The sequence below is a fragment of the Mus caroli genome, chromosome 6 (genome assembly GCF_900094665.2).
Source record: "Mus caroli chromosome 6, CAROLI_EIJ_v1.1, whole genome shotgun sequence".
Taxonomy (NCBI): Eukaryota; Metazoa; Chordata; class Mammalia; order Rodentia; family Muridae; genus Mus; species Mus caroli.
The window spans coordinates 74,950,843-74,961,451 of NC_034575.1; the positions used below are offsets into that span (position 1 = coordinate 74,950,843).

General features: G+C 39.1%; 1 protein-coding gene across 2 annotated transcripts; it reads left to right on the plus strand.

Moving 5' to 3' along the window:
• Positions 1–799: 799 nt before the first annotated feature.
• LOC110296973 (lithostathine-1) lies at positions 800–6,519 on the plus strand. Of its 2 annotated transcripts, none has more exons than XM_021165776.1 (6): positions 800–820; positions 4,270–4,364; positions 4,884–5,002; positions 5,179–5,316; positions 5,965–6,076; positions 6,250–6,516. In XM_021165776.1, the coding sequence occupies exons 2-6, from the start codon at positions 4,304–4,306 to the stop codon at positions 6,315–6,317; spliced, it is 498 nt and encodes a 165-aa protein (XP_021021435.1). In that variant the 5' UTR covers positions 800–820; positions 4,270–4,303; the 3' UTR covers positions 6,318–6,516. The 2 variants fall into 2 exon arrangements, with proteins under 2 accessions (XP_021021435.1, XP_021021434.1); XM_021165775.2 differs by lacking the exon at positions 800–820 and adding an exon at positions 3,958–3,985 and having other exon boundaries at positions 6,250–6,519.
• The last annotated feature ends 4,090 nt before the right edge of the window (positions 6,520–10,609 follow it).

The following is a 10,609-nucleotide window of genomic DNA, read 5'->3' on the forward strand; positions in this document are numbered from 1 at the left end:
CCACACACACACACACACACACACATACACATACACACACACACATACACACACATGTGGTGTGAATATACACATATAAGTTTAATAAATAAAATATTTAATAACATTCTAATAAGCAGGCAGTTATTTATTGAATCTCTTTATTGTTTTCATGAAGTTCTGTTGCTGCAGGATGGCTGTTTTTGCAACAGCACACTTGTGACCTTTGCCATTTTGCAGACCTTTCATATTCTTCTTAATAAGTAAGTCACATCTCAATCCATGCTATTCTTTTTAAAATTTTATCTTTTTATTAAATCTTTTACTTATTTACATTTCAAATATTATCCCCTTTCCCCATTTCCCCTCTGCAAACCTCTTATCCCATACCCCATCCCACACCCCTGCTTCTATGAGGGTGCTTTCCCCCATCCATCCATTCTCAACTCACTACCCAGCCATTCCCCTATACTGCGGCATCGAGCCATCACCAGACCAAGGACCTCTCTTCACACCTATGCTAGAAAAGTCCAACCTCTGCTACATATGTGGCTGGAGCCATGGGCCCCTCCATGTGTACTCTTTGGCTAGTGGTTTAGTACTTGTGATGGTTTGTATATTCTTGGACCAGGTAGGGGCACCATCTGGAGGTGTGGCTTTATTGGAATAGGTGTGTCACTCTGGGTGTGGGCTTAAGACCCTCAGCCTAGTTGCCTGGAGGTCAGTCTTCCACTAGCAGCCTTTGGATGAAGACATAGAACTCTTAGCTCCTCCTGCACCATGCATGCCTGGATGCTGCCATGCTCCCATCTTGATGATAATGGACTGAACCTCTGAACCTGTAAGCCAGCCCCAATTAAATGTTGTTTTTATAAGACTCGCCTTGGTCATGGTGTCTGTTCACAACAGCAAAACCCTAACTAAGACAGTTCTTGAGAGCTCTGTGGGGTCTGATTGTTTGATGTTCTTCTTATGGAGTTGCAAACCTCTTCAGCTACTTCCCATGCTTAATCCAATGGTTGACTGTGAGCATCCCCAGGTGTATTGGTCAGGCTCTGACAGAGCCTCTCAGAAGTCAGCTATATCAGGCTCCTGTCAGAAAGCATTTCTTGGCATCCATGATAGTGCCTGCATTTGGTGACTGCATATGGGGTGGATCCCCAAGTGGATCAGTCTCTGTATGGCCTTTCCTTCAGTCTCTGCTCCACACTTTGTCCCCAATATTTTTTTTAGACAGGAGCAGTACTGGGCTTAATATTTTGGGACAAGTGGGTGGCCCCATCCCCTAACCGGGGCCCTTGCCTAAACTCTGGATATGGTCTCTACAGTTCCCTCCCCTTTGTTGAGCATTTCAGCTAATTTCTTTGCCTTGGGTCCTGGGAGCCGCTTGCTGGAATCTGGGATTTTCTGGAGACTTCCTCCATTTCCCCATTTCCCATTGCTATTTAGCTCACTTATTATTTTACTAAAAAACTTAGGATGAAATTTAGGTGACTTGCAAACTTTTGCGTAAACTTTGAGTAAAGATGTTGCTTTAAGGGCAATATGCTTTCTAGAAATGCTTCTATTTCAGCAATGTCACTTGAGGATTATTTCCAAATTCTGAAGAGCAAAAGAGCAGTTAATAGATTTAATAGATGTCTTAAAGAATGGCACAAAAATCAATCATTCCTGTACTGAACAGTGAATTTATACCTAAAATATATAAACATATGAAGAATTAAATCCCAGAAATGCCCAAATTCAACAAATAAATAGACAAGTGAAAAACAGAGACATTTTCCCAAAGGACCAGGTCCAGTGGCTAGTAGATACATTTAAAAATGTTCAACATCCCTAAGCTTTGGGGAAATGCAAAGCAAGTTACATTAAGATGCTTTCTGACTTCTGCCAGAATGACTATCATTAAAGGAGCAATAGCTGTGCTGACACAACAGAATGATATTTGCAGAGCATAATACTAGAGTGACAGGACTGAGATTGATTGCTATATACTATCGAATTGCCTGTGTATTCATTAGTTAAATTGTTATCATTTACAAAGCACATTGGTCTAAGAACAGGGAAATAGAGAACAATGCCTAGAAATTTATCTCATTCTATGTTCAAAGATAAAAGGGTTACTCATTCTTTCCTGGAGGCTTACGGTAGAAAACTCAGATGGCAAATTTAAGGAACTAGTTTCATTAAGGATGGGAAATGTTGTCTTTATAGAATGCAACCTTCTAAGCAGTACTGCCTTTTATTGAAAAAAAATGTTCTACTTTTTGTTGTTTTTGCTGCTGTCCTTATAAATTTCACTCATATTCAAACCATCTTATGATTATCTGGAATTACTCTATTCTTGGCAAATTCTATCATTTATTACAGATATTTAATATGTCTCACACAAACCTCTACAGTTCATTTTGCATAAGGCTGAAGCTTCTGGACAAGTGTGGTCAAAGATGCTGATCCCTGAGAAAGCATGTTCTTAGAAGAAACAAAATAAGTATAACTATGATTAAAATCAGTATCAGGCTTTTCATTCTCTTCAGAATGAAGTATTTCAAATAGGACAGTCACTGTAGTTGTCCCTTCAAAACAACAATATAAGCAAGAATGAAATTATTTAATTTTCAGGAGCATGTGTAGAATATGACACCAATGTATTAAATGAAGTAAGTTAGAGATGGAGAAGCAGATATTATGTTCTCTGACATACATAGGACCTACATTTTAGATGTGCACACATACACACATGCAGGTGTGTGTGTGTGTGTGTGTGTGTGTGTGTGTGTGTGTGTGTAACACAATATAAAACACAAGTACTACTGTTTGAGAAGATGAAGGAAGTGAGTGGAATGAGCAGGAGAGGGTAATGGCGACTGACTACTGTCAAAATACATGATGCACTTTTACAAAAATGTTACTGTAAAACTCATTGGTTTTCATATTATTTCTCAACATTGCTTCTAATTTAAACATTTTGAAATTTGTGTTTTTTTAATACATATGTTACATAGTTGGGACTATTAACAAAAAGAATTTTTGTTAGAAAAATGTGAACAGAGGGTATTTCTTTTTTTTTTTTTTTTTGAGATCTGCATACTATCTCGGGTACTTGTGAAAATGCTTCACAGCAATGGTAAGTTTCTTAGCTAAACACTGACTTTTGCATGTGCTGTTTCAAGTACATCATTTGAAAGGTTTCCGATGCCTAGAACTCTCTCCTGCCACCATTCAAAGATTGATTCTAGGTAACTCTAAAATCTTACTTGACAAACACAAGCTCACTTTTGCTATATGCCAACCTTATTGCTTAAGAATTATTTTAAAAATGGAGGAGGATTCTCCCCGTTTTAGTCTTTGATTGAAGAGGAAAATATACCCAATGAAAAAGAATCAACACAGGATCAGGAAAACAGATGGCTTCACAGGAGACTGTCAGCCCCAGATGGATCAATAAGTGAAGTTCAAAGAGTTGAGACTTAGCACTTTTCTCAGACAATAGGATAGGAGAGAACATGGCTATGTAATCTAAAGTTCGCACTGTTTTCCTCACTGTCTCAAGCAGGTGTCCACCACATCATACCCTCCTGTAACTGCCTCTCTTGTCCCTGCCCACACAGAACGCCCGGCTCTGGAGTACATAGGGCTTTCCTCTGTTCCTTTCCCAATTACCCTTTTTAAGTTTCTGGAAGTACTCTGTTCCCACATAGGTTGTCCAGGAACGCGGGAACTGGGCACTTGTTTGCTTCTGGAGAATGATAAAAATTGATCTTTAACCTGGGAAATTTGCCAACTTATTTCTGGGAAAAGAACCACATCTGTGACTGTTCCCAGGGTGTATCAGAAAGGGACTGTGACTACTGCCAGGTTTTGTGAGTCAGGGACCCACACAGACTTTCTGACATTTCTTGCTCCTCCCATTTTTCACCCATCCTAGATTTTCTATTCATCCCTGATGTATATAAAAGGCCTACCTTTTCCTTTCCTGACAAGACACCTTGGTCTCAGCCTGCAGGTAAGTACTTTTTATAGAAAGGCATTTGAAACATGTTAGTCTCCTTATATCTGAGGATCACAACAAGGGAATTTTTATATAGACGCTACTAGGAATGATGTCTCAGATGGGCCACAGGTGCCTTTGACATTCAACATTCAGGGTCTATATGATTCACTGGGGAGAAGTATTTAAGCATGTCGGGTTGTTAGGCAGCCTTCCCTGTACTGAGAATTAATGAGCAAAGAGGCCTTGAAAAGGATCAAGTGTGTTAACTGCAGAGTTTTCTTCTGTGTTTTTAATAGAGATTGTTGAGCAAAAGACAGTCTGCTGCTTAGTATGGCTAGGAATGCCTACTTTATCCTGCTCTCATGCCTGATCGTCCTGTCTCCAAGCCAAGGTGAGCACTTTTACCTAGATTATGAATTCAGAAATTATCACCCAAAGCTATCACCCTATCCCTATCAACATGATGCACTTGAAGAAAGGCAGAAGCAATGTCAGTCATGGCTTAATCTTTACTACTTCTCTAATTCCTTCTCTTTTGGAATTTTGAGGTGAAATTTGAAACTACCTCATATCTATGTCCACTGAAGTTTGATTTGTTCTTCTGTATAATTTTAGATCTTATTAAAGGTTTAAGAAGGCATGTGGGAATAATCAGGATAAGGAAGCAAGGGGATTCCTGTGTAGGGAAAGGTGCCAGTTAGAAGTAATTAAATAAATTTCACAGTTCAACTCATTCTGAATTCTTGTCTTAAGGAATGAGAGATGAGAGAGCAAGGATGCAGGGAATGGAGTAGGTAGCCATCCCAAGTCTATTCTGTATCCAAGGTCCTACCGAAAAACTCTACCAGTTGGCTCATCTTCTAGCCTTATCCAGTCCTGAGCATATCCTTTAACCATTTTGTTTCCACAGGCCAGGAGGCTGAAGATGACCTGCCATCTGCCAGGATCAGTTGCCCAGAAGGTTCCAATGCCTACAGCTCCTATTGTTACTATTTCACTGAAGACCGTTTAACTTGGGCTGATGCAGATGTGAGCAAGTAGGGAAATGTGTGGGAGGGCTGCATCTGAACTTAGCTGCCACTGAGCCTCCTTCATGTCTTCAGAAGCTTCATTAGCTCACCATTGACACATCATTGGGAGCACAGAGTCTATTACTTAAAACTTCTTTCTCCATTGAGTAATCTTCTTCTCTTCCACTCACACAGCTTTTTTGCCAGAACATGAATTCAGGCCACCTGGTGTCAGTTCTCAGTCAGGCTGAGGGCAACTTTGTGGCCTCTCTGATTAAGGAGAGTGGTACTACAGATGCCAATGTCTGGACTGGACTCCATGATCCCAAAAGGGTGAGTATGTGGCCTCTTTCTCTCCTAAGACAGCAATATTTCTAAAGATCTTAGACCATGTGGGGCCATTGCAGGTAGATGTGAAGATGGCCAAAAGGCTCAGCTCCTTAGCATTCCTTTCATTCATGAACAGTATAATTCTATTTCAAGGACACTAGGTGTGTGAGCCCTACTATTACCTGTCTGGGTAATCTCTGAGTTAGAGAGAAATGCTTTGCAAGTGAGGCAAGAGCAGAGAATCTACTATCCGTATACTAGTAGTCAATGGTGTTCCCAGTTATGAAATAAAAGCTTCTTTTTGTGCCTCCAGAAGGAAAAAGTAGGAACCACTTTTTGTAATGAGTAGTTATAAATTCTGTACTGAAGATCTAACATTTTTTGGTACAGAAGAAAACTTGGACATTATATTTAAAAGTGAAGCTTAGAGCAAAATCCATGATACCTCATGAAATTCAGAATGGTGGTTTGGTTCATTCTTCAAACTTTTTGTTGCTGTTTTTGTTTTTGATTGTTTGGTTGGTTGTTTTTTGGGGTTTTTTATTTTCATTTTTTGATTTTTTACTGCTTGTTTTCAAGCATCCACATAAGACAGGCTCTTTCACTACTTTCTAATTTGCAGATGCTTTTATCTTACCCCTTCTTTTGCAGAATCGTCGCTGGCACTGGAGCAGTGGGTCTCTGTTTCTCTACAAATCCTGGGCAACCGGGTCTCCTAACAGTTCCAATCGTGGCTACTGTGTATCTCTGACTTCAAACACAGGTGAGAGACAAAGAATCCCCATGCTGCTGTTTTCCTTTGTTCAGGTCTTGGGATGGAGTAGGACTGGGTCTGGGACAAGAGGCAGAGGAATTCTACATTTAAGAAATGGAAGACTGTCTCCTTCATTTCTTATCCTGAGTCTTAAGGTTTGACTTTTCCCACTTGGTTTGTAGGATACAAGAAATGGAAGGATGACAACTGTGATGCCCAATACTCATTTGTCTGCAAGTTCAAAGGCTGAAGTCACCTGAAAAAAATAGTCATATAAAGCAAAATTGAAAATACTATAGAGTCAGAAATTAAATTGGACCATCTATCAAAAGCAAATTAGATCCTCTCTTCCTGGAGAAGGCATTCTTACTTCACTGTACTACGGTACCTTTATTTCCATTATTTTCTGGAAATTTGAACAACTGAAATAAAAATACCTTCACAATGTTGCATATTTTGAATCAGTTATGTACACCAATCACAAATTTTCCTCTGGGATAGAAGAGAGTCTAGAATTCTCAGGCTTTCTTTGATAAGGAGGTGTTTTAAACTCTGTTCACATGCATGTCAGTTTATGAGCCTGTTGTCAATATAGTTGGGTGAATGCATAAAATTTCTATCTAAAATCTACAAGTGTGAATGGTGTTTATGAGAATTATTAGAGTTTGGAGCCTGAATACCTGGTCTGTCTTGGTATTCTGGAGGGATTTACACAGTAATATTGTAAGGGAACTTTTTTTCTTTGCTCAGTTAAGCAAATTAAAGCCATAATCAACATGTCAGGAGAATTCTTGGGTCTAGAAGAGTTAAGGAATCGGTCATAGAAAAATTTGAGTCCTGGAAGCCTATAATTAATGTTAAATGACAATCTTTAAATTACTGAATCAATGAATTTATAAAGAATGACCCAAATAAAATATAGTCATACTTAATTGACTCTATAAATATATAAAATTCTGAAGTATTAAGGGTTAAGATTAAAAAAAACAACAACAACAACACTTTTTCAGAGAACCAACTGAATCCCAAACATTGACTACCATTCCAGTACATTTAGATATAATTTGTCAAATCAATACAAAGAGAACAGATTCAGGTTATCAGTCTGAGTCATAGCAATGACTACAACACAAGAAAAACAAAACTACAAGCCTTGCTTATATTACAGACAAATAGCTTGAAGACAAAATGATGGGAAATCTATAGTTCCTATATAACCATGAAAGCATCTACATAGCTCTAGTGGAATGGTGTCACATACTCAGACCCTTAGTTCTTGGGAAACTGAGGCAGGAGAATTGCAAGTTACAGGTCAGATTGTGTATATAAGCTTCAGGTCAGCCTGGCATAAGTAGTCAGTTCTTGTCTGATTAAAAGCAAACATCCAAAGTATCCTAGACACAGTAGTCTTTTAAATGTACCTTGACATTATTTCTACTTATGTGTGTATGGTTTTATTTGGGGCTAGGAGTTGTGTGACCATGTGTGTAAGTACTGCAAGAAGGTGGGGGCATCGGGTCCCCTGGAGCTGTAGTTCCAGGTGATTCTGATTTGCCAGACATGGGTGCTGGGAATCAAATGTGGAACCTGCATAAGTAAATTACATGCTTTAAACTGCTCAGCCATTTCTCCAGACCTTTATCAGTTTCTAAAAGACGATTGTTTGATTTTGATAAAATAATTAATGCTTTGAAAGTTAAAATTATTAACCAGTATACATAAACATGGACACACAAAATAAATACAGCACACATGGTAAAAATTGTAATATGTAGCTAATTCAGCAATCAAAGTTGCAGATTTCAATATACCATAACATATAATGTTAAGAGAGCTAATGTTAAGGGTAATACACTTAAAAAACTATATCAGCTGTTCTCAACCTGTGAGGCTCAAGCATTCTGGGGCTGGATCAATAGACATTTTTCACAGGTGCATCATATCAGATATACTGCATATAAGATTTACACTAAGACTTATAACAGTAGCAAAATTACAGCTATTAAGTGGCAATAAAGATAAATTTATCTTTGGAATCATCATAGCATGAAGAATGTTAATTAAAGGTCACTTCATTGGTAGGTTGAGAACCACTGCTCTTAATCATCTGCACAGCCAACAGAGCCATGTTTCCCTTCACCTAGCAGCAAGACACTACATCTGAACTCTGGAAACATGAAACACCATCATGAAAGCAATTTAGTTGATAGTTTAGTCCCTGGGAGTTCTGGGGTTCTTGTTGGTTGATATTGTTGTTCTTCCTATGGGGTTGTGAAACCCTTCAACTCTTTCAGTCCTTTCTCTAACTCCTCTATTGGGGACCCCACGCTCAGTCCAATGGTTGGCTGCTAACATCTGCCTCTGTATTTGTAAGGCTCTGGAAGGGCCTCTCAGGAGTTAAGTATATCAGGTTCCTTTCAGCATGCACTTCTTGGCTTCTACAATAGGGTCTGGATTTGGTAACTGTATATGGGATGACTCTCCAGGTGGGACAGTCTCTGGGTGGCCTTTCCTTCAATTTCTTCTCTACACTTTATCTCTACATTTGTTCCTGTGAGTATTTTGTTCTCATTCTAAGAAGGACCAAAGCACCTATACTTTGGTCTTCTTTCTTATTGAGCTTCATGTGGTTTGTGAATTTTATCCTGGTTATTTGGATCTTTTGGGCTAATATTCACTTATCAGTGAGTGCATACCATGTGCATTGTTTTGTGACTGGGTTACTTCACTCAGGATGATATTTTCTATTTCTAACCATTTGCCCAAGAATTTCATGAATTCATCATTTTTTTAATAGCTGAGTAGTAATCCATTGTGTAATGTACCACATTTTCTGTATCCATTCCTCTGTTGAGGGACATGTGGGTTCTTTCCAGGTCCTGGCTATTATAAATATGGCAGCTATGACCATAATGGAGCATGTGCCCTTATTACATGTTGGAACATTCTCAGGGTATATGCCCAGGAGTAGTATTGCTGAATCTTCTGGTAGTACTATGTTCAATTTTCTGAGGAATTGACAAACTGATTTCCAGAGTAATTGTACCAGCTTACAATCCCACCAACAATGGAGGAGTGTTTACCTTTCTCCACATCCTCACCAGCATCTGCTGTCATCTAAGGTTTTCATCTTAGCCATTTTGAATGGTGTGAGGTGGAATCTCAAGGTTTTGATTTGCATTTCCCTAATGACTAAGGATGTTGAACACAACAAAGGAGTACACGTGGCTCCAACTGCATATGTAGTTGTGGATGGCCTTTTCATGTATCAATGTGAGGATAGGTCCTTGGTCATAGGAAAGCTCAATAGGTGCCCCAGTGTAGGGAAATCGAGGGTGGGGAGGTGTGAGTGGGTGGGTTGGTGGAGGAATACCCTAATAGAAGCAGGTGGAGGGAGGGTGTGATAGGGTGTTTCCAGGAGTGAGGGAAACTAGGAAAATGGATAACATTTGAAATGTAAATAAAGAAAAGATCTAAATTTAAAAGAATGAAAGAAAGAAAGAAGAAAGAGACAGACACAGAGAGAGAGACACAGAGAGAGAGAGAAAGGAAGGAAGGAAAGAAGGAAGGAAGGAAGGAAGAAAGGAAGAAAGAAAGAAAGAAAGAAAGAAAGAAAGAAAGAAAGAAAGAAAGAAAGAAAGAAAGAAAGAAAGAAAGAACAATTTAGTGGAAGAAGAGGCATGTTCTAAGATAACATGGATTTGGCAAGTGTGAACATGAGCTTCTGGGCTTTCTATCTATCACATAGTGAGGGCAGATCTCACAGGGCCTTCCCACTTACTGTTTATCTATCGGCAACTAAGAGCATCTGGGAGAGGAGGTGTGTATCATTGAGCTGGAAACCCAGTGAAAGATTCACCAGGCTTAGTTTAGTTTCTAACAAGGAACCACACAATGAAACTTGTTAAATTCTGTGGGTCACTAAGCAAAATCAAAACTACTAAACATGGGATAGATATTTGTAAAGAAGACATGGAGGTAGGAAAGGGTAATAATTATAAGATGGTATTGAAAAATCATCAGAGAGGGGATAAAATATTAAAAGAGACAAAAGTCCTGGATGCCTGCTGTTGGACAAGGTTTTACAGAAGTGTCAGGAAAGCTGCACCTATTTCCAACCACATGGTTGCCTATACAAGAACTGCATGATGATACCACTAGTTGACATGCCAACATGGAGGGGGAAATTTTCAAAAGGTCCCAGCCTTAGATAACCATGTACAGACAACCAGTGGTTGCTGAGGGGGAACCAATTTTCCTCAGAGACCAGTCTCAAGTGGTCTACCTTAATCACATATACATATGAAAGTGATACATATATGTAACACATAATATGTTACAATATTTAAAGAAAAGGAAATCATGACTTTGAGAGACTCACTGCAGGAAAATGTAGGACTAGTGAGAAGGAAGGAGGGATGGGAATGATGTAAACACAGTAAGTACAAATGAAATCTCTTCCAAATAATCATCCTCCCAGCCCCACCCTCACAAAGTCCTCACACCATTACTTACTTCCTCTTTCATCAGAGAATGGGAAGA